We start from the raw sequence: 25,714 nt of genomic DNA on the forward strand, positions 1-25,714 counted from the left end.
CTAACACTGGGCTAAGCAGCATCCTGGTTAAATGCACAGGCATTGGAATAAACATTTCTAGATCCAAACCTAGGTTCCAGCACATACTCTATTATCGTCCAGAGCCTCATTTTTATAATCTAGAAAATAGGGTCTATTTTCTCATTTAGTTTTTATAAAGAGTACAAAAATGAACACCTGTACATACTCAGAATGTCTGACATAGCAAAAACCCAATAAATATTAGTGTTTTTTTAAAGCACTTTATATGTATCATCTACTTTAGTCCCTAATAACCCTCTGACCTGAGTAAGACGGAACAAACTTTAAATAACTGAATTGACACACCTAATTAGGGGCAAAGAAATAATCAAATCAGGTTTTACTGTCTCTAAATCCAGGCTCTTTCTTTAATTTTTAGAGCACATTTATTAAAGCTGGAGACAGTGAAACAAGGAAGGGCTCAGGACAGAAGCAAAAGGAGACAGCCTAAGTGGAGCTGCTTTGGCTCTCTAAAAATGTTATAGGAAAGAAGAGCTGAGGCAGGGCTGTTTTTAGCTCATGGAGAAGTCAGGGAAAAGGAGACAGGTTCAGGGGGTTAGCCCAGGACGGGCTACCACTGCCCACTGCTCCTCTGGTTGCAAGTCTCGTGAGATCCCTTGGAGTTTAGCAGATGCATGCCTGTGGGGAAAGAAGAGGGGAAAGGAAAGGGCGTGGGCAAGCTCACTAAAGGCTCTTTCTATTTCAAGATGCCTCCAATAAAAACATACATGTAGTCATCTACTCTGCCACAAGACTACCTTTATGATTACTTCTGATGCTGTAAGCACACTATACACACATCTTTGAATTTACTCATCTACTTTTCTTCAATGCTGCCACTATTATCCCTTACCTAAACTACTGTCATAGCTTCCTAACTAAACTACAGACACTGACATTTGGGAGGCCCTCCATGAAAAGGCTGGCTTACCAAGAAATAACATAAGACTGAAGCGCACCAGTCCATAAGTCAAAAGCACACAAAGTACAACTCAGAGTAGCTGAAGAGGCAGAGAAGAAACACCCGAATTTGAAAAATAAAAATAAAAACATCTCCAACAGGGAAGAATGGCAAAACAAAACTACCAGGAGGAAAGTTAATGCAGGGAGTAGAAAAACAAAAATCTCGAAATCTGCAGTTAGCTCAAGTTCCAGCAGGACAGTGCAGGCCCTTGCAGGCAAGTCCTCCCACTGACAGCAAATATAAACCTGGAACAAAATACACAAAAACAACTACCTAAAGCATTCTGAACTTTTAAAGAAAACAGGGATGTAGAAGGAAGTTAAAACCTTAAGAAAAGCAACTTGCGTCAATGAGAGTTTCTCCTTTTTTTTTTTTCTTCTTCCAGTTTTGCTCTGAGGTAGAACCTCAGAGCTGAGGAGAGAGACCACAGCTTAGGTTGCTAAAGCCCTAATAAAAATGTTGCTATTTCTAGCCAGAGGAAGCATGGAATGGAGACTGAGTAGGACAGAAAGTGAAGGGCAATCACTAACCCTTGAACAATGCATGTGCAGGACTTACCCAAAGCAGGTTGGTAAAGACCGGAGAAATTAAGCTTATATTTGAACCACTGAACAGTATGTGAGACAGTACTCAGAATCTAAAGCTAGGTTGACAGCCTCTAAAACAAGGTGTCTATATTCTCCAGAGCATCACAGCACAACACTCAGAAGATCCAGGATAAAATCCAAAATTACTAGAAATACAAAATACTAGGAAATATAAACCACTCTCCAGGGAAAAGACAATCAAGAGATGCCAGTTCTAAGTGACTCAGATTATAGTTACAAGAATTTAAAGCAGCATATTGCTATTCCAGAAAGTAAAGTAAAATTACCTTGAAATCAATGAAATGACAGGCAATCTCAGTAGAGAAATAGAAAACAAACAAGAACCAGAGAAATTTTGTAATGAAACAAAAAATGTGACATAAAAAAATCCAATGGATGGGATCCATAGTGTGATAAGGACAGAGGAAAAAGCCAGTGAATTTAAACAGACAGAATCTAACCACTCTGAAGAACAAAAAAAATTGAAAATTAAATAAGTAAACAAAGAGCTACATGGACTTTTTAAAAATTTAAAGGATCTAAAAATAAAACCATGTAATTTGAGGCTCAAAGGAAACAAAAAAGGAGACTAAAGCAGGAAAAAAGGTGAAGAAATAGTGTCCATTAATTCTTCAAAAGAGTAAAGGAAATAAATTTATAAATTCAACCTCAGTGAAGCCAAAACAGAACAAATTAAAAGAAAACCACACCCAAGGCACAACAGAATAAAATTTCTAATAATAAAAGCTTTAAAAAGTTATTGAAAGCAGCCTCAGAAAAGCAATACATTTAATACAAAGAAACAATGATTCAAGTAACTACAACTTCCCCAGCAGAAACCATTTTCTTTCTATCAGAAGAAAATGGAACCATATCTTAAAAAGCTGAGAGAGAATAACTAAGCCAAAAATTCGACATTCACATTATGTATCTATATACTGGAGGAATAAAGGCAAAATAAAGACATTTCAGATAAAAGTGAATTAACAGCTGATCTGTAGTTTAAGAAATGGTAAAAAGTTATTACCGCTGAAAATATTTAATAAAGAGAAATGTTTCTTCAGAAATGAAAACATAGGGAGTGATAAATATTAAGTATATTAAAAAAATTTTTCCTCTTAAGCACTTAAAAATGTGTTACTATTTAAAACAAAACTGTAACACTGTTGGGGTTTTGAAAGAATGTATATGTAATGCACATGATAAGGGTAGCGTCCAGGTGGGCAGAGGGCAGAGAGACCTGCACGGTTACCAATTTCTACATTCTATATGAAGTGATGGCATTAATGTTAAATATACAAACCTAGCTCTGTACTCTTTATTGTCATCTTGGCCAGCAAAAAATAATATAAAGAAGAATGGCTAAAATGGCAATGGAAATAGGGCAAAGGCAACTGAAAAACAAATTTTAAGTCAAATCCAAAAGGACACAGAAAAGAGTAAAAAAGAGGGGGGAAAAGCCCAGAAAACAAATAATACAATGGCAGAAACCAACCATATCAGTAATTACATTAAATACAAACATTCCAATTACAAGGCAGGGAGGGCCATTAGAATGAAAAAAGGAAAACAACAACAACAACAACAACAACAAAGCAAACCTAACTACATACTCCCAAGAAAGACACACTTAAAGGATTCAGACAGGTTGTAAGTAATAAACAGACAGACATGCCATGCAAAAATAAGGCTGGAATGGCTATTTTGATATTAAATACAACAGACTTAAAGAACACTACCACAGAGCAAGAGGGAGCCTTTTATAAAAAGGGTGCCTCAAAATTTAGGAATTGGAAAATTGAGATATTTAAAGGCAACTCCACAGGTAACTCCACAAGGTAGCAGATTTTAACACCCCTTACTCAGCAACTAACAGACTATCACAAAAACAAATATCAGTAAAGACAAAGGTAAGAACAATACTATGAATCACCTTGATCTGACATGGTTAGGATACTATATCCGACAATGGAAGAGTATATAAATTTTAAATGCACAGTACATCACCAACATAAATATAATGGATCATAAGACTAAATAAATTTAAAAGGATGAGATTACAGTGAATATATTATCTCACAAAAGAATTAAATTTGAAATGTTAAAAAGATTATCTCAAAAAATCCCAAATAAAAGGAAATTTAATACATGTCTAAATAATGTATGACTCAAAGAGGAAACATAAGAAAAATTAGAAAACATCTGTACTGGAAGCAAAAATGCAACATATCAAACTTTGCAAGACATAGCAAAAAAACTGTTACATGAATGTTTATAGTAGGGAAAAATGATTATAGCAGGGGGAAAAAGTCTAAAATCAATGACCAAGGTTCCACCACTAGAAGCTAGAAAATAAAAAGTTAAGCAAACCACAAAAAAAGGAAATAGTAAATAAATGTGGTAAAAGCAGAAATCGGTAAAATAAAATACAGACATTTAACAAAGACAAAAGCTATTCTTTGGAAAAAATAAACAAAACTGACAAAAACTACAGCTAGACTATCAAAGAAAAAAATGAGAAAGCAAATCCCTAAATGAGAAAGGGGTTACCACCAGACCTACAAACATTAAAATGATAACAAGAGATTATGAATTTGATGCCAACAAAGTCAATACCTTAATTTAGTTTTATTTTCTTAACCCCCAGGCATCTTTTCTTAAGAAATCTACAGAAAATAAGTCCCACTAATATTAGGGGGTAAACCAAAAGCAGAGAAAGATTGAGAATTCAAGAAACAGAGGCTCCACGTAGCAAAGTGATGAAGGCAAGTGCATCCGGCCTCCAGAACAAACAGTACAAACGGAAACAATGAGGATGGAGGGCTCTAAAAACGCTGTCTTCGAAGAACAAAATAAAGTAACTTATAATTATCTGATGCATTTGACCATGCAAAAAATACAGCTGAAGAGTAAATTTTGAAAACTCACCAAAGGATATGCAAAGAATTAACAACAGATACACACAAAAATAAAGACTTAAAAATTAGGCAACTCCATGAGAAATTTAAAGTTATACAAAATATACTACCTGAATCAGTTGTGAACAGTATTTTCATAGTCATAAAATGTAAACACTAATTTCTGATATAACTAAAAATTAGATGCTTTTCATATATTCAGTCCTCACAATAACACTAGGAGGTAGGCATCTATCCTAGCCTTACTTTATAGATGAGGAAGGTACATCACAGAGAGGGTAGGTAACTGACCCAAGGTCATAGTGCTTATAAGTGACGAGTCATGATTTGAACCCAGTGGGTGAGACTATGAAGAACATGACCTGAGAAGGGAAAGCGGGACATGTAAGAAACAAAAGTAAAATTAATAAATGAGCAAGTAGCTGAAGATACATATATACATATATTAAAAATACAGAGTTTAGCCCTGCCTGGATGGCTCAGTTGATTGGAGAGTCGGCCCATTCACCAACAGCTTTCAGGTTCAACCCCCAGCCAGGGCACACACCTAAACTGCAGATTCCAAGCCCTGGGTCAGGGCACCTACACAGGCAACCAATTGATATTTTTCTCTCACATTGATGTTTTTCTTTCCCTTCTTCTCTCTCTAAAAGTCAATAAACATATCCCCCGACGAGGACTTTTTTAAAAAACACAGAATTAAAGTAGTTAAAAAGAGTTAAAGATTGCTTTAAGGAGAAAGACTTGATGGACAACAGGGATGGAAAAGGAAACTGCTATTTCTCATTACTTGTCCTTTGGTACTCAAACTTTTGAAGGTATACCTGCATTACTTTGATTGAAAAAACATATATACGCACGCACACACACACAGGTGAAAGAAAACTTATCCAAAAGCTGAATTCAGCCCACTGAGTTACGATGAGCTGTGGTTCTGGACAATCTGCAGGGCTCCCTTACTAGCCGGGTAACTACCAGACCATGCTGTCCCATCCGTGCTCTCCAGGTCTGGCGTCACCACGAATGAAAGAAGTTAACTGTAAGGAAAGTTCTATGTCCCAGGATCTTTGACTTTAACTCAGCTGATAGCTTTACAAGCAACAAAATAAAATCTGTCCTTTAAGGTCTGCTGCGTGACCTTACGCAGATTCTCTTTTGGACAATCTGCTATAAAATTAGAAGGCTAAAAAATGGTAACTAACTACATTTCCATAACACCTGGAAACAGGTTTTCCTTCTTTCTATAGATAGACCAAATGACCTAACCATGGTTAAATATCTTGCAATTGCAAGCAGCCAATCAGATGAGGAATTACATAATACCAGAATCCATTTAAACAGATTCCTTGGCACTACTCTAAAAGCAAAATGCATATCCTGATTGTGGATATCAAGAATATCAACACTGTGTGAGTAAGCCAAGGCATTGCTACTGTTACATAATAGAACTCTAGAGAACTATTCATTTTATAAACATAATATACCAGTAACCTCATGTATACTCTTGAAATCATTCAGGGAAGGCATCCATTTATTTCTTCAATAAGTGCTACTTACTAGGCAATACTATTTACTGGGTCTAAAACTATACTATATACTATCATATAAAAGACAGAACTAAACCCTACTTCCCACTGAGTTTACCGAATACATACCATGGAGTAAGGACTATGACAAGTTTAAATGTACAGTGTTAAAAGAACCCAGAACTTGGCACTAAAGGGTAAGAAATGGAGGTAGAGAAGCAGAAAGTAAGGAAAAGTTTTCTGAAAAGAACATTTAAACAGATCAAGATAAAGAATAGATATCAGTCCTAGAGGAGGAAAGGAGAAAAGAGAAAATGGGAAAAATATGTTCAAAAGACATAAGGCAAGAGAAATGTGGTTTGAAGCGGTGGATTAAGAAAGGTGGGGCAAAAAAACAAGTGTTATAGTTCAAATATTTATAGCTCATGTACAGTGCCATAATAAATCGAGCAAGGGATGAGGTAAGCAGAGGCTTGTGTCGTTTCTCAAAGTTATGAACAAAAACTTAAAAGGGTCTCTAGGTTATTTCAAGACCCTTCCCTTTTGGGGGAAATCACACACACACAAAAAGAAAGTCATGCTAATATAAATGAAAGCTCCGCCCAAGTGAGAATAAATGTTCTATAAAAACTGTCACTATTGGATTTCTTCAGTCCCAGATCCAACAGAAGACAAATCCTTAGAGCCTCGAAGTTAGTGATGAGGTAAAACCTTTATTCTCAAAGCCTCTGCCAAACAGCACAATTTCTTTATATAATGTAATAGGCAATTCTGGAGAAACATCTTAGACAATCTAAACCACAGCACATTCCTAAACTTTTAAAATATTAAATTGTTCATGTTCAAACAAATCTCAAAAGCAAGCAAGTCAAAATCCTGAAATAATCTGAGAGCAAATCTTAGACGACTGCATTTCCCAACTTGCATTTGGCATGTCTTTAACATTTACCCACACCTTAATTCCAGTTTAGTGATCAAACTTTTGAAGAAACCATAACAACATGGCATGAAAACACAGACATAGGATGATTTACAATCACATGGTACGTAGACTCGTCTCAATTACCATGACCTTGTCAGTAAATTTACACTTAATAAATGTAAGCAGAATGTATTCCAGTTACTTAAACTGAAGGTTAAATGTGCTTGTTGTGTATATAAAGCACTTGGCAGAGTTCTCAGCAAATTACTGACATAATGCAGTCATTATTGTTCTATTACTGCTATACTAGTATTGATAAAATGTGTTTTTTATTCCATTAAACTGCTTCATTTTCTTTAAACCACCTACCACTATCTGAAAGTATGCTTACTTATCTGCCTCTCCTCCACCAAAGTATGAGCCATGAAACAAGAACTTAACTGTCTTGTTCACCAGCACCTAAAACAGAATTTGGTAGAAATACTGCATAAATTATTATTTATTAAGTGAATACATGAGTTGTAGGACCTTTGTCCTATAGTTAATAATATCTTTAAAACTTCTCCCATACGTTAACTTAAGCATAACTCTCACAAGAGGTACTTAGAACCCTGAAGCACCTGTGAGAAAAAGCACCAGTTTAGAAGTACAAAGACACACAAAAACATAATTCAATATAGTAAGTTCTCTAATATGGTGATTATCAATTTTTCCTTTGCCTTGATGTTGATGACAAAGGCAAGAAACTCGCCATGCCTCCTTCTTCCAACTATAGTTTGGAAGTATTCACATGAAAGAACAGGACTGTATGAGGGAAACGAACCAGAAGGCTGTAGTACAGAACCTGAGATGAGAAATACACCGGGAAAAATTAAACCAGAAAGAGAGAATACATTATGGTTGAGTAACTAATAATAAGTAGGTCCTGGACTCTATCAGTTAGTGAATAAAAATTAAGGGGGGGCGGAGGTTGCTAAGATAAGGCACTGTAAAATACAGGAAGGTCAATTAAAGGAACATGTATGTCTAGAACAGAAATTTATACCACAAAAATCCAATAATCCCACAAGAATGGCTAAAATTAAAAAGACTGACTATAACCCAAATTTTGGAAAGGTGGTGAAGCAACCAAAATTTTCATTCAGTGTTGGCAGAAGTGTAAAATGATATAACTACTTTGGGGAAAAGTCTAGTGGTTTCTTGTAAAATTAAATATACTCCAACATCATTGCCCACTAATTCTACACAAGAGAAATAAAAACATGCCCCCCCCCCAAAACTGTATAAGCCCTGGCTGGTGTAGCTCAATGGACTGAGTGCCGGCCTACAAACCAAAGGGTCGCCGGTTTGATTCGCAGTCAGGGTACATGCCTGGGTTGTGGGTCAGGTCCCCAGTAGGGGCACATGACAGGCAACCACACATTAGTGTTTCTCTTCCTCTTCTTTCTCCCTCCCTTCCCCTCTGTTTAAAACTAAGTAAGACTTCTAAAAAAATTGTGTAAGAATATTCCTAACATTTTTATCCATACTAGTCAATAATTGAAATAACCCAGCCCTGGCTGGCGTAGCTCAGTGGATTGAGCACGGGCTGCGAACCAAAGTGTCGCAGGTTCAATTCCCAGTCAGGGTACATGCCTGGGTTGCAGGCCATGACCCCCCAGCAACCGCACATTGATGTTTCTCTCTCTCTCTCTCTCTTTCTCTCTCTCTATCTCTCTCTCCCTCCCTTCCCTCTCTAAAAATAAATAAATAAAATTAAAAAAAAGAAAGAACCCACAGAGCAATGTATAAACAAACTGTACCATATTCATATAATTTATACAATAATATACAGCAATAAAAAGAGATGAGCTACTAATATACACAATAACATGAATCAATCTCCAAAACTTCATGTAGAGCAGGGGTGTCAAACTCATTTTTACCAGGGGCCACAGCAGCCTCGTGGTTGCCTTCAAATGGCAAAAATTTTAGGACTATATAAATGTAACTACTACTTAACTGTTAAGGAGTTGAAATTACATTTGGCCCTTTGAAGGCAACTGCAAGGCTTATGAATTCAGCCCCCAGTGAAAATGAGTTAGATGCCCCCGATGTAGAGTGAAAGAAGCTTTGCAAACAATATGCTATTTATATGATTCTAGCATAGACAAAACTAATTGAAGTGAAAAAAAATCAGAATAACAATCATGTGGTAGGCAGGAACTGAAAGGGAGGAGCCATGAGGAAACTTTCTAGCGTGATAGTAATACTCTATATGTCAGGTTAGTAAAATTTTTCTCTAAGGAGCAGAATAGCAAAAATTGACTCAAGCTTTGAGGACTCAAATGCTCAGTCCTGCCACTGTAAATGAACGGGTGTGACTATTTTACAATAAAACTTTATTTACAAAACAGAAGTTGGAACCTAGTTTGCAGATTCCTTTTCTATTTGAAAGGCATATGGGTTACATAGGTGTATGCATTTATCAAAACTTATTCAACAGGCAAATAAGACTTACGCATTTCACTATATGTCAGCTTTCCACCAAAGAGAAAGAACCATAAAGAAGTATTAAACTGTAGGCTAATGATAAGCATGCAGTTCATAGTGACATACATGTATATACACTGAACTTAGTTTGAAAGTATCAAAAAATAAGAATTGACAGATATACAGTAATACAAATACAGAACTGTTAGTAACTGTAGACCCTACTTGGTAATTGCACAATCTTTCAACTTTTCTGTATATTTGAAAGATGCAATATTAAATGGAGAGGAAAGGGGAATTCAGTAAGAGGTCACTAACATGACTCATGCACTGCATATGACAGGTACACTGGAAGATGGTCAGATGAAGGAAACAAGTAGTAAACAGGCTATCACAATAATATATGCCATAGAATGCATCAACATTTAAGCAGCACAAAGTAAGTTCACCAAGGGAAGTCAAAGAAGAGTAGAACGTTTCCTCACATCAGGAATAAGGAAGGAGTTTCAAGGAAAAAGTTTAGTGTCATGTAACAAAAAATGAAGCAAAACAGGAACTGAAAAGTATCTATTATATTAAGCAATGGGCAACCTTGATGATGTAAAAGCAGTGTGGTAAGAATATAAACCAGACAAAGAATATTGATACGTTCAAAGGAGACAAACAAGTGAAGATCAAAGGAACTAAGATGTACCAAGAAAAGGCGGCAATAACTGGAGAACATACAGTAAAAGACTACAAAACTTCTTTAACAGGGAACACAAAAGTAAATCACACTGCACTTAAAAAACAACATTTATTATCTCATGCAGAACATGTTCTGCCGGGCAAGGCAGTCCACCGTGGGTCTGGGTGTCCCTGCGCATTCTTGTTGAGTGTGACAGTCTACAAAGCTTATCTATTTCCTGATACTGAGTGAATTCTTGTAGTAAGCCACATAAGCAACACAGAAGGTCAAGGTTACAACATGTTAACTGCTCTCCCAGGGTAAGGTAACTAGCTTGTTTGTTTGCTACATTGTCTTCTCCCTGCTAAAAAGTGCAGGGCCCTTGCCCCTGAGTTCCTCAGCTGTGACCCACTAGTGCATCCATCTAGACCAATCACCCTCCTGGGCCCTGGTTGCAAGGAAACCTACAGATATGCTGATGATCACGCAGATTGCTGCACTGAGTAATAATCACATCATGTGTCTCTGACCTGGGGAGTCTCCTCTCTCTGCCAGGAATCATGAAACCTTGACATACTAATTATTACTTCATATATACGGTACAATAAAATCTTAAAGACTTTTCACATTTCTTGACACGGACAACAAAAAACTGGTTAATATTCAGGTTCTAAATAAAACAAGGCACAAAAGTAGTCATCAGCAAAAACAAATGTTTTAAATATTTTATAATTTATATTATGCCTATTTATTTTCCATGTACCAGTCTCTATACTGTATCTTTTACATAAATTACATAATTCTCATAATACTACTAATGAAGTAGGTACTAATATGAGAAAATTGAGGCTTTAAGACTTTAAGTAACTAAGCTCAATTGTAAACAGCACATCCTAAATATAAGCTCAGATGATTTTAACATATTTTTTATTTTTATAAACACTGAATGGTTTATTAACATTTGTTTTATTTTTATTTTTATTTTATTTTTTAAAAAGGTTTTACTTTTTTTAGACAGGGGAAGGGAGGAAGAGAGGGAGAGAAACATCATTGTGTGGTTGCCTCTCACGCACCCACTACTAGGGACCTGGCCCAACAACCCAAGCATGTGCCCTGACAGGGAACTGAACCACCGAGTATTTGTTTTGCTGTCTGGTGCTCAATCCACTGAGCCACACCAGCCAGGGCTTTAACACATTTTTTACTATTAATAGTCAACCTCCTTCCCAGCTGATTTATCAACAGTAACTCTAAGTCTCCAGATAAAAGAGCAAAGTTTGACAGTCAAGACACATACAAGAATCAACCAATGAGTGGCATCAATAAGTGGAAAAACAAATTGATGTCTCTCTCTCTTTCTCCCTCCCTCTCAAATAAATATATTTTTTATAAAAACAGCCAAGTATCTAGATCTTCACAGTGTGAATACTTCATTATGTTCATAGAAAACTAACATTTAGAAATGTTAACATAATCTTAAAATTTTCTTCAAAAATCTGTGGCCAAGGTGTAAGAACTAGGTTAAATAAATCCAAACCACCATCTTCAGAATTTCTCATGGTTTTAATATGAAAATGTGTGTTTTATTATGCTAATACGTTACAATCTTCTAAGACTATTACCATGATTCTGGAATACAGTTTGGGAAACTACTACTAAAATATGCAGTGCCAATTTAACTTTTACATAAAATAATACCTTTGAAATCTTAGTAGTCAGCTTGTTACAGGCACATAATCCTTTAAAATACAGAACATCAAAGTTAGAATGTAGCCTAACAGCTTCAAGCCACGTCAACTACTCCTAGTTCGGCAACATTGCTCATTTCCTACAAAACAAAACTGAATTTCCCATAACACAATGAAACTACCTATCGTACCGGCTTTTTCTGAAATTAGGTAACAATCAAGGCTTTTTGTAGTTAGCTACTGCTTTACTTGACAAAATTCAGGCCCATTTAACAATGGAAAGGACCACAGACAAAGCAATTTTCCACAAAAAAATTGTGCATTGGTTAATGGTAGTAAGTCTATCTAATGGTCCTGAGCATCAATAACTTTCCAGTATAGAAAGCTAAATTTAAACTCTCTCAATATGTGACAAATTAACACTGCATACTATTTCACCCCTAAGCATGCTTGCCTCTCCCCAACTTTACAACTGAAATTCCTTATTGCTCAAGGTTATTAATCTTTTCAGAATTTTTACATTTTTATTTTTTTAAACTGAGCTAAAGGAAACCACACAAGTTGTGTTCACCGAATATGCCACAGTCGCAGATTAGTCCCTAGATAAATAGTTTACTGGAAACCCATTCAGCTGCTTCTCTGGCATATACCTAGAGTTATTGATCAGGCCATCTCAACAAAACCAGATGAAATTACCATGTAGTAACAAGAATTAAAACCCAAATTTAAATGATGCTAAGATTCACAAACACGTTGCCTTCCAAGGAAAACAAACTGATGTCCTACCTACTTAAAGTGAGTAGTTATCTTCAGAAGAACTGATTTTGCCCTCTGCCCTGAAGGAATGTCTCCCCCCATTCAAAGATGGGACTCATTTCCAGTTTGAAAAAAACAATAAATATGATGATATTGTTCACTTATTTTGAAATGAGTTATAGAGGGGGAGAAAAAACTTAAAATTATGAAAGCAAATTTTGGTATTAGACATTTTTTTAAATAATTAAGTCTTAACTGGTCATAACCACTGAAAGCAAATGTGACAATACAACAAATTATTTTAAGGCACAGCCACATCAGTTAAAAATGTTTTGAGTAGTGATTTCTGTATGAGAACACTGTTAATTCTGGTAAGCAAAATCCCCAGAGAAAGAATTCAAAACAGTTAATGCTATCCAGGAAAACAAATAGGAACAGGAAAGAAAAGGGATTATAAAAACGAACCATTCCCATTGGTAAGAGTATTCAATATTTACTTAATGCATTTCATTTTTGTTAATGTCTGTAAAACTAAGAATGCCTTAAAAAAATAAAACCACCAAACCCATATACACTGAGAACTCGAAAAATGCCTTACATATTGGCAGCAATATTTTCCAAACTGTCCTGGAAAAAAAAACCCTAATAAATTTCCAAAGATTTCAGAATATGGATTACTTGGAGGTTTTACAGACTGTAAACCAGATGAAATGGAAGCATCACGAGCTTTTGTTGTAGAAATATTCAAACTTACATTGGGATTTCATCTTTCAGTAATCTTCACATTTGTCAAAAAGCACTTAATTGAAATTCTTAGTTCACAAGTTTCACATGTGCAAATAGATTTGAAAGGTGAAAGCTCCACTAACATGTATGTTATAAACAGTACTAATAACTGCCCATCAGCTGGAACAAAACAATAAACTATTGCTGAGTCCATCTTTTAAATATGGGTTCCAATGACACCACCAGAATGGGGGGGGGCGGGGAATACAAGGTCGGGCACAAATAACGCCCCTTTTTATTACAAAATGTTACATTGCAAAATCATAAGCATATAATTCAGTAACATAACTATCACATTCAAGCACACCATATGACATTTTAGGTGAAATGTTCAAATTAAAACTATAAATTATTATACCCATATTATTACCCTACCAACCACTCAACCAGGCCTTATTTCTGCTGGACCCTGGATATTAGAAAATTTGACACTGAAAATAATACAGGTACGGTTTTCACTCATTTCAACATACAAAGGTTTATACGGTTAAACTGGAAAATTCTGTACTTAATGAAAAACTATTTTTCTAACAAGATTAACATTTTTCTAGTAAAACATCCTATTTCCCCACATAGGGGTAAAAAAAGGTGGTGACAGAAAAAAAGAGGAGTCACTTTCAGTATGTACTAACAAAATGGAAAAGGACAAAATGACAAGGTTAACTAGACCTCAGAGACTTTATCAGCATCACGACTACTCTCTACCGTTTCACCATTCTTAAATCCCCCCTCCTTTTTTTTCCGCCAAGTCCACATCTGACCCTGCGTAATGCTTACATCTCCTGCCCCTTCCCCCACTCCATTTATGATGGCGTTCACCTTCCCAGCAGGTATAGGAACTCCGTACCTTTTCCAACAGACAATCCAGTGGAATGTCTCAGAAGTGTCTGAACCAGGGAAGGAGGAAATGATCGAGAAAAGTGATAAATAAAACAGGTATGTTTTAATGAAGTGGATGCTGTACAGACGGGTACAGGGTGTGGGTGGGGTGTGGGGAGCTAGAAGACTGGTCGGGAGGGAAGGGTCTCCAAGAGGTGCAGAGACAGGCTCCACGGATGTGAAGAAAGCAGGTCCAACCAGGAAAGCCACCAAAAAAAGAAAGAAAGAAAGAAAAGCCAGTACGTCCCCTCCGGGAACAATCCAAGAAAAAGGACTCTCGGGGGACACGGCGGGAGACAGTCGTGGGTCCCCCAGAGACGCAGGAGGTCGGGGCGGGGGCTAGGAACTCACCACCTGGTAGCGGCCAGTCCCCGGCTGGTGATAATCCATCCTGCCCGGTTCGGGATCCGGCTTCCCAGCCGGCGAGTCCCCTAGATACTCAGCCCCCTCCGTCACCCCCGTCGACGACGACGTCGCCGCAGGGTCCCTTCCGCCTCTGTTTCTGCCTCCGCGGCGGTCACCCGGACAGGCCGCTTCACTTCCTGCCGCTCCCGCGGCTGCCGCGGAGACCTCCGCGTCAGCAGCGGCTGGATGAAGCTCCGGGGCGCCGTGCGCGCTACTGAGCATGCTCGGGATGGTCGCGCATGCCTGCTTGGTCCTCCGGCGTCCCATCCGCGGCTCGAGTAGAGGGGGCGTTGGTTGAGTGGGAGGAGGTGGAAGAGTAACACTAATCACTGGGACCGGTGTGGGTTGTCAGCCGGCCGAGAGTGGGCGGTAGCAAAAGGCGAGGGGCGGAGATCGCTGTCCTTGATTGGTCTGTTCTGTTGTGCGATTTTCGCTCAGGCACCGGCTGGTTCACCATCACACCAGGGAAAAACAGATGTGGAGGGGGGAGGGAACGCATTCCTAGAACACCTGGTGACCTGCCACCCATTAACCAGCATTTCTTCTTCTTATTCACCAGGCCTAGGCCAATGCAGGGAGATCCATCTCTGTGACATTTATAAAACCCTCATCATCAGTAAGATAAGAGATATCTTGAAAATATTTTTTGTTGCTGTTTTTCTCTTAGTACTAAAAGATGTAAGAATCCAAAAAGGACCCTTCAGCCATACTCATATCTCACCATGGAAAGAGGCCTCTAGAGCCCTAGGTTACTGGGAGGATATAAGAAAATTATGAAATGATAGGAACTATTTTGTGGTTATACATTAATAATCTGAAAGAGTTTAACAGCAAGAAGTCACTTGGTGAGTAACGTTGTAAGACACTCTCAGTATATGGTTAACCACACATGACCTATGTCAGCATAGAAGTGTCCAAATTTGTAGACGATTTTTAGAAGACTTCATCTGAGCCTAATTGATGACATACGCCAGTTAGCAAGATCTCAAATACTCAGGAAGTAATAGTTTACGCATTTACTATTAACAAGGGGACTTAAGATTAGAGAAAGCAAGGTGGAGATAGGATTACTGTTAAGATTAGGTGCTCTCTGGATGGTTAATACACCCTGTCAAGGGTGTTAACTTCTGGTATTTCAAAGGTGTGTTAACCTAGATGCACAGGAACAATGGGCAGGGCTGGCTTAAAACCTTTCACTAAAGTTATATGCCTGGGTGTTGACTACCCACCATGACCTGCCTGGTTAGGAATTTATGATCAAATCATCTTGTGAGGTTACTTTCCATAGAACCCTTTTCTTTTCAAATCCACACCTACTGTGTGTGTATCTCCCACAGGGCACAGAGCATGTTTCTCTGTGGAATACAAGAATGTGATGAGCAATGTGGATCGAGGACCTTTTAACCCAAAGACCTGCCTTCTATAAGCTGAAACTACATTATGATCCCAGGTGATTTAGGCCAGCCATCTTTTTTATTTTAACTCCTAAATTGCCAAAGGGGATTTCTGGAATGAAGAGGCCCAATGGATGAGCCTGATTACTTGCTTAAATTAGTAACAATAAGATAAAGACAAACTTACTGAAATCAACAACCAAAAAAGAAATTATACCTTCCTAATAGTTTTATTCAAAGCGTTCATCAGCTCTTCCTATCTTTGTCATCTTAACAGATACAGTGGTAGAGAGCATTAATAGACTAACAATATTAAGAGGTAATAATATATTTAAATTTCTTTAAACTTGCTTTCTTTTTAGTTCACTTAATATATTATATATTTAAATAACACAAGACATTTTATCGTTTTACTGTATAAGAGCTCACCCTCATAATTTCACCCAAGTGGCATCACCTTTCAGTGATCAAAACAACAGTCACTGATTTAAAAAAAACACACACCATATTATTAAGCAAAATAAAAAGAACATAAATCATTTTGAAAAAACCTAACAGCCAATGTCAGCAGTGAAATTAGATTTCTACATCACTTATGGTCTGTATGGGTTATTTAGAGCTTAATTTAATATGTGCTTTTATTTTCATTAATCATTTATATATCCATTTGCTTTTCAAATAGACTGCTGCTCTGGACAGAGGCCATTTTTTACACCCAGCTCACCCAGAACAGTACTGAGAACACAGCAATGAAACCCAAAGACCTGACCAAAAGCAGACATGCTGAATCCTGTTAGAGTTACAGCTCTTTCGATTTTACTCTCCTCCCAAATTTTGTGAGCATTTTGCTAATCTAGAGAACAAGTGAAAAAAATTGAACAAGAAAGCATTTTCTTTCCCCAGTGGAGGAAGCAGAGAAAGAAGCAAAAGTACAATAGAATGACACCTAACAGGTATTGAACACTTCTCAAGCAGGGACAGCATGCCTTATATCATTTCATCCTCACAGCAACTCCACGATGTCAGCACAACTGTAATCCTTGTTTAACAAACCAGGAAACTAAGGCACTGAAGGTTGAGGAACCTGTCTAAAGCCAAATCTCTAGAAAGTGACACTCCAGACCCTCCACTAGATTGAGCACCATGCTATTATATACCCCCTACACCCCCACTCCCCAAAAGCCCTCATTTCTTTCTGTCCATCACTACTGTGGAACTTGTACAGAAGACCAGAAAAATGTGGTGCATCAAAAAGATCCAATCTGACTTTCTTAAACCCCCCTTCTTGATCTTTGTTTAACAAATGATTCCTTCTCATCTTCCCCTCAAAAAGCCATTCTGAACTCCTTTTGCCCATTTCACAACTAAGGCAACTTGACCTGTTATGCGCCATCACAAGCAAGGCCCGGAGTTGTCCCACTAGGAACAAGTTATGTGGATGAAATGGGAATAACAATAGTCTTACCATTTTAGACGCCTCATGCAACATCCAGTATTTTTAATCCCTAACCTGTTGGTGGCGACTGCTCTAGTTACCTAAGGAATTGGTGGTGGTGTACCACTATAAATTACCTCAACTGGAATTTTAGAATTTTAGTGCACTTCACTAATACCTGTTGTTCAGGCCTAATTAGTTTTCATCTCCAAATACACAGCCGCCAAAATTTTACTGGTGCCGCACTGCCGTGCTGGGGCAGACATGGAGATAAGCAGACTGATTTCCTGTCGAGAAAGCACACTCTACCCAGCGACAAGGAGTGTGATTAACCAACAGACTCCAGCCTTTTTGCAAGGGTTTCCTTTAGCTTTTAACCTGACGTCATTCTATTTTCCGGGGGGCACTCGGCCCTTTACTGAGCAGGTAAGGGTACAGGTCTAGCCACTTTTGCCTGACACTGGACCCCTTTAAGGTGTAATCTTTGCTTAAGAGGTCCCTGCTGAACTGGCAGACACTGTCAGCTCTGCAGTATATTGTGAGAACTCTCCCTGCCCAAACCTTTCTGCTTGTCACAGATGTTAGCCCCCCAATAAATCTCTTAAATTTGTAACCTTATTCCAGCATTTGCTTCCTGGAGGATCCAACCTACATAACTTCCAAGATGTAAAGTGATAGAACATTGTTAATATTGTCAAAATTGTGTTAAATGACGATAACTTTTGTAGTAGTTCTTTTACGTATCGATGTTTCATCTCCAGAATAACTCTCAGTACCTTCCACTGTTAGTATTTTCTCATGGGGGCATAATGTATCTATAGCCTCCAACTAAGAATAACTTGGATGTTATTCTCTAGAGTGATGTCATCAGTTCATAAAGTCCTCTTTGCTTGGGACATACTTCCCATTGGAATCCCTCCTGCCTTCCCAGAAGCAGTCATTCCCTCCAGATGTAAACTGATTTCTTATCTTGCTGCATATTCTCCCCTTCTAACCATATGTGCTAAGCTACATACCTGCAGCAGGATTCTTTGTTGAGATTCCCATTGGTTAAAAAGCAGTAGATGCCACTGCCAGCAGATGGCCATCCACAGAGGCCCAAAGCACAGGCAAAGGCTCCATATTTTCCTTCCTTCTTCCGTGATTTTTAATTTTTCTATTACTTCCTATTCAACATAAAACATACAACATAGAACTACTACTCAAGTAGTTCTTGATGGTTAGTGTGGCCATAGATCTTGCTAGTTAGTTGCATTTGGAATATGTATGATTTTATATATTTAGAATGATTAAAAAGGGGAAAATTACATTATCTGAAGATTTCTACACCTGCCCAATAAAAATTCAGTAGCCATTATTTTTTATACATTAAATTCCAAAGTACCATACTTTGCCATGTATAATGCACACATTTTTGCCTGAATTTTTGAGGGAAAAATAAGGATGTGCATTATACATGGATAGTACTAATTCCATATCTATAGAAATGTTTTTAATTCTTTTATTTATGCTTAAAAGCATAATTCTAAAAAGCAATAATGATATCTGTATGCATAACAATACCCTGGAATATGATCATCGGCTTTGTTTCTAAATATAAATAAGTAAGAAATTGAAATAATTTTAAATGAAAGATTTTTTTTCCTGAAAGTTTGGGCCCAAAATAAGGGTGCATATTATAAACAAGAGTGCACTATATACAGTAAAATATAGGATATTTAGAAAATGCAAGAAACTATTATTTGTTTTAGTAAATGAAAATAAGCATAACTGTTGCTCCAAAGTTTTATCTCTACTACCATGTACATGGGTCTTTTAAGCATTTGTAGACTTGAACTTCAATTTAGCCTCACATAATCTTCCTTATTTCACTGGTTCTGAGATTTCTGTCATCTGTTCAGCTCTATATTACAAGAGAAAATCTAATATGAACAGTGTGATAATCAGGTATCTACTTTCCCTCTTTTTGTTCTTGTCCAGTGCACTGGAAGAATCTAAAATACATCTAAATTTTGTTACCAGTCAGGATTCAACCAAAAACAGAATCAACAGAAGATATATATTAGAAATTCAGCCCTGACCAACGTGGCTAAGTTGGTTGAGCATCCCACGAAGCAAAAGGTTCAACTCCATGTCAGGGCACGTGCTTGGATTGCAGGCCAGCTACCCAAGAGGCAACCGACCGAAATTTCTCTCTCACACATAGATGTTTCTTTCTCTCTCTTTCTCCTTCCCTTCCTCTCTCTCTAAAAATAAATTAAAAATAATTTTTTAAGAAATTTATTGCAGACTCTCCCTCTTGGCAGCAGGCCCACACCTTTTCTGTTCCCTTCTTCTTCCCCCAGGCATGTTACCTTTGCCTTTCCCTCCTGTAAGCTCCAAGGGCCCTCCTTTTGCTTCTGCAGCTTGCTTCCTGAGCCTACACAGCCCAGCTGGTTCACTTCTACTACCTTTGTAACTTTATAAATCAACTTTCTCTTACAGTTTGGGAAAAAGGAAAAGAAATTTACTGCAAGGAATTGGCTTACGCTGTTATGGGGACTGGCTAGGTAAGTCCAAAATCCATAGTACAGGCCATTGCAACTCTAGAAGGATTCTAGAAGCTGCTATCTACAAGTAGAATTTCTTCTTTCTTAGGGAGCCTCAATTCTGCTCTTGAGGCCTTTCTTTTTTTTTTTAAGATTTTCTTTATTTATTTTTAGAGAGGGAAGGGAGGGAGAAAGAGAGAGAGAGAGAGAGAGGGAGAGAAACATCAATGTGCGGTTGCTGGGGGCCATGGCCTGCAACCCACGCATGTGCCCTGACTTGAAATCGAACCTGTGACACTTTGGTAAGCAGCCCGCGCTCAATCCACTGAGCTACGCCAGCCAGGGCCTCTTGAGGCCTTTCAGTGTTAAACAGGCCCACCCAGATTGTAGAGGATCTCCTTTATAATCAGTGAACTGATTTTGGACTTTAATCATATGTACACTTTATCTTCACAGCAGTGTTTACATTAGTGCAGGATTGAATAATTGGGACTATAGTGAACCAAGCTGACACAGAGAAACGATTATCACATGCTTATTTAAATACTACAAACTAAAATGGTTTCTATATAATAAAGGATAAAGACAGGAACAAAACAGGAAAAGGGAGGAGGTACCAGAGAGTTAGCTTAGAGATTAAAATAAATTTTCATATTGACTATTTCCTATCAACTTTATTTTTTATATGTGTATATATGTATGGTCTTCACATGTATGTATATGTATACATATACATACATACATATATATGTGTGTATATATATATACACAGAGAGAGAGAGAAAGAGAGGGAGAGATATTATCAGGCAACAATTAGAAAAGATTTGACAAACCCACCATGTTTGTTTGTTTGTTTGTTTTTGTTTTTTTCTCCTCCCTTGAAAGTTCAAAGCACAGATTCTGTGTGCGGCTCCCCACCTGGAGCCCCAGTGAAGGGAGGGTGGTGCAGTCTGGAGTCGCGTGAGGATAGCCTGGAGTGGGAGGCACTGGGGAGAGTCTTGGGGGAGCAGCTGTGATTTTCAGGGCCCCAATATACCTGGGCTCCACAACAACCACCTTCCTAGAGAAGAGCTAGCCCCTCCCAGGGGAAAAGTAATCACCTTACCTCGTGGGATACTGTTCCCCCACCCTCTGGAAATCCCCTCGCCACAACCTCTGTAAACCTGTTCGCTCAACTCAGCCCATCCTTTTTTTTTTTTTTCCACTATCTCATCAGTTTTGCTCGGTGTTGGTATTCTATTTGGGTTTTTTTTTTTTCTTTTTTATCCCGCCTTCTCTCCCATCCTTCATCTTAACCCTTGTTGAGGAGACAGCAACATAAACAGACTGTGGGGTCATCAGAGACTGGAGGTAGGGTACAGCCAATCCATACACTATCCTGGGAAACAGACTGGTGCTCCCCCCTCACCAGAGAGCCACAGAAACACCCTTCTGGCACCCAGCAAACCCCAAATCTGGGCTCAGGAACACTAACAGGGGCTCCGCCCTGCTGAGTGTGGGGAGATAATCCCAGACAGACTCAGACTAGTGGTTCAGGGGAAGGGGAACAAACACACCAGACCTCCCTGAGGTCTGAAAGGCACCTGCCATGGGAGAGACAGGAACCCACAGCCACTCGTTTCCTCCAGGGGCTGTCCCAGAAATAGTCTGGTCTGTGACTAGCCTGAGATTGACAGCAGGCCAGCAGGCAAAGACTGGCAGAGGTGGATCCTGTGGCAACTTGGGACATTTGCTGACACACCCTTGGATCCCAGTGCAGATAAAAGTCAGCTTTGCGTAGCAGCTTGGCCCAACCTGGGAGTAGCCAAGCCCAGAGGAATCAGCCATAAACTGTGGATTGCCTGTAGCTTTGAAAACGCAGCCAAGGGCCAGATGTGGACAGCACCAGGCATTGGCTCCCGTCACATTCAGATATCAGAGTGCGATCAAAAGGGAGATACCAGAAGGCAAGAACTAAACTGCACTGAGACAAATCCACTTGGTTCTTTTTTCATTCTCCTAGCTATTTTTTTCTTTTTCATAGACATTTTGTTGATACTTTTTATCTATTTTTTTTCTTTTTCTTTTATTTCTGGTGCTCTAATTTTCCTTTCCTATCTCCTGCTCTTATCTTTGAGTACTCCACTGTTCCCTTCCCCCATTTATCATTTTTGTTACCTTACTTTGTTCCTTTTCCCCATTTTCCTCTTTCAACTCATTATGAGTAGTAGATGTCTTCCCATTTCTCTTCTCATAATCACTTTCCTTTCCTTTGGTCTTCTCATATTTTTTTTCCCTTACCCCTTACTCTACTTGCCCATTTCTCTCTACACTTTTATTATTCTTTACTCTCTTGCTATTGATATAGCTGTGGTGGGTGGGGTGTGTGTGTATGCTTGCTTTGGTGTGGTGTTCTATTGCTTTGCTTTGCTCTGCCAGCACATATAAAACAAATACAACACATGGTAGGGGTTGAAACTCTTAGCCAGCCAGATAGATACATGAGAGCTCTGACCAACAAATGGGCCAGTGATAATCAGAAACCAAATATAACAGGAGGGTCTATATAACCCACACAGAGCTCATTCCTAGAGCATCCAGATCAGGAAATCAAAGAGTCTATACCACTCAGCCCCACAGGACTTTTAACACACAAGGCTGCTCCACAAGATAGATAGTCAAAGCAGATCAGTCTAATACATGGAAACAAGCACAAAGAGGCAACTAAAATGGGGAGACCCAGAAACAACCCCCAAATGAAAGAAAAAGAGGAATGGCCAGAAAAAGAGCTAAGCAAGTGTCTTATTGAAGCAAGTGTCTTCTCAGACATAGAGTTCAAAATAATAGTTATAAGGATGCTCAAGGAACTCAGTGAGAACTACAGGAAAATTAGTGGGACCTTCATCTGCATGAAAAAGGACATAAAAACCTTGAATAGGAACCAGATGGAAATGAAGAAGGCACTGGCTGATGAAGAACACACTAGAAGGGATGAAGAACAGGCTAGATGAAGTAGATGATCAAATCAGTGAGTTGGAAGACAAAGTAGAAAAAAAACATACAGGCACAGCAACAAAATGAAAAAATACTCTAAAAGAATGAGGATAGGGAGCTTTGGGACAAGTTGAAACATGACAATATTTGCATCATAGGGATACCAGAAGGAGAACAAGGAGCAAGGGATAGAACCTGTTTGAAAAAATAATGGTGGAAACCTTCCCTAACTTGGTGAGGGAAAAAGTTACTCAAGTCCAAGAAGCACAGAGCGGCCCAGTCGAGATCAACCCAAAGAGGCCCACTCTAAGACATGTTATAACCAAAATGGAAAAATTTAAAGACACAGAGGCCATCTTAAAGGCAGCAAGGGAGAAACAGCTAGTAACATACAAGGGAGCCCCAACAAGGTTATTATCTGATTTCTCAATAAACACTACAAGCTAGAAGGGATTGGCAAGAAATATTCCAAGTAATAAAAAGCAAGGACCCACAACCAAGACTACTCTATCCAGCAAGGCTCTCATTTAAAATGGAAGGTGAAATAAAGAGCTTTCCAGACAAAAGAGGACTAAAAGAGTGCATCTCCACCAAACCAGCACTGCAAGAGATGCTAAAGTGACTGTTTTAAGAAGAGGAAGAAATAAAGAGGGAGAGAGAGAGAGAGAAGGAGGACGCAGGTACAAAGGGAAAAATGGCAATGAATAAGTACCTATCAATGATAACCTTAAATGTAAAGGGATTAAATGCTCCAAGCCAAAGGCATAGGGTAGCAGAATGCTTAAGAAAAGATGACCCACATACAGGTTGTCCACAAGAGATTCACCACAGAACAATAGATATTTACAAACTAAAAGTGAAGGGATGGAAAAAATATTCCACACAAATGAACATGAAAAAAAAAAGCTGGAATATACATATATCAGACAAAATAGACTTCAAAACAAAGGCAATAACAAGAGACAAAGAAGGTTGCTTCATAATATTTAAGGGAGTAGTCCAACAAGAAGATATAACTCTTATAAACATATGCTCCCAATATAAGTGCACCTACATATATAAAGAAAGATTTGGAGGACTTTAAGAAAGAGATAGACAGCAACAGTCAATGTAGGGGATTTTAACATCCCACTGTCAACAATGGATAGATCTTCCAAACAAAAAGTCAACAAAAATACTGAACAACACTTTAGATCAAATGGGCTTAATTGGTATTTATAGAATATTTCACCCTAAAGAAGCAAACCACACATTCTTCTCAAATGTGCATAGATCGTTCTCAAAGGCAGACTACACAAAACAAGCCTTAACAAATTCAAGAAAACTGAAATCATACCAAGCACCTCCTTGGATCACAATGACTTAAAACTAGAAACCAACCTAAAGAAAAAAAACACTTAGAAACATTCAAGTACATGGAGGCTGAATAACAGATTATTAAATAATGAATGGGTTAACAATGAGATCAAGTAAGAAATCAAAAAGTACCTGGAAACAAATGAAAATGAACACACCACAATCCATAACTATGGGACATAGCAAAGGCAGTCCTGAGAGGGAAGTTCATAGGAATATAGGCCCACCTAAAAAAAATAGAAATATTTCAAATAAACAGCCTAACCCTACATCTACAAGAACTGGAAGAAGCATAACAAACAGAGCCCAGAGCAAGTAGAAGGAAAGAAATAACCAGGATCAGAGTAGAATTAAATGACACAGAAACTAAAACAACAATCCAAAGGATCAATAAATCCAGGAGCTGGTTCTTTGAAATGATAAACAAAATTGACAAACTTTTAACCAGATTCATCAAGAAAAAAAGAGAGAGGACCCAAATAAATAAAATCAGAAATGAAAGAGAAACAGTAACAACCAATACCACAGAACTACAAAGGATTGTAAGAAATTACTATAAATAACTATATGCCAAGAAATTGGACAACTTCTGTGAAATGGATAAATTTCTAGAAACATATAATCTCCCAAAACCAAATCAGAATGAAGCAGAAAGCCAGAACAGACCAATAACAACTAGCAAAATTGAAGCAGTGATCAAAACACTACCAACCTACAAAAACTCTGGAACAGACAGCTTCGTAGGTGAATTTCACCAAACATTCAAAGAAGAACTAATACCAATCCTTCACAAACTATTCCCAAAAATTCAAAAACAGAGGAAACTGCACTGTTTTACGAGGCCAGTATTATCCTAATCCAAAACCCAGTAGACACAACAAAGAAAGAAAATTACAGGCCGATACTTCTGATGAACAAAGACATGAAAATCCTCAACAAAATACTAGCAAACCAGATCCCACAATACGTTAAACAGATCGTACACCATGATCAAGTGAGATTTATTGCAGGGATGCCAGGATAATACAATATTCACAAATCGATAAATGTGATACATCACAGAAACAAAATGAAAGGCAAAAATCACATGATCATATCCATAAATGCGGAAGAAGCATTTGATAAAATCCAGCACCCATGTGTGATAAAAACATAAAATGTTAAGGTAAGAACATCTGGCAAACTTACAGAGAATTTTTATAAAAATTTGAGCCAAACAGTGGATACACGCAGAAGCAAGATTTCAACAGACTGAGAAAATGCTTCTCAGAATGGAAGTTTGCAGCTGCTTTTACACATTTTTTCTTTTTTTGTTGTTCTTTCTTTCTTTAATGCATTTTGAATTAAAGACTATGAGCAAGGTGACATGAAGATGGGAGAAAGCAAGGTGGGGATTGAATTACAAGATAATAGATTATGTGTTCTCTTAAGGGTTGC

General features: G+C 38.1%; 1 protein-coding gene across 1 annotated transcript in view; it reads right to left on the reverse strand.

The window, feature by feature from the left end:
- Positions 1-14,873, reverse strand: part of NDFIP2 (Nedd4 family interacting protein 2) — a 56,488-nt gene extending 41,615 nt beyond the window's left edge. Inside the window, exon 1 of the mRNA XM_028526518.2 lies at positions 14,538-14,873. Within this exon, the coding sequence (XP_028382319.1) occupies positions 14,538-14,858 (321 nt within the window). The 5' untranslated portion in view covers positions 14,859-14,873. The remainder of the gene's footprint in view (positions 1-14,537) is intronic.
- Between the last annotated feature and the right edge of the window lie 10,841 nt (positions 14,874-25,714).

This window comes from Phyllostomus discolor, chromosome 11 (genome assembly GCF_004126475.2).
Source record: "Phyllostomus discolor isolate MPI-MPIP mPhyDis1 chromosome 11, mPhyDis1.pri.v3, whole genome shotgun sequence".
NCBI classification, from domain to species: Eukaryota; Metazoa; Chordata; class Mammalia; order Chiroptera; family Phyllostomidae; genus Phyllostomus; species Phyllostomus discolor.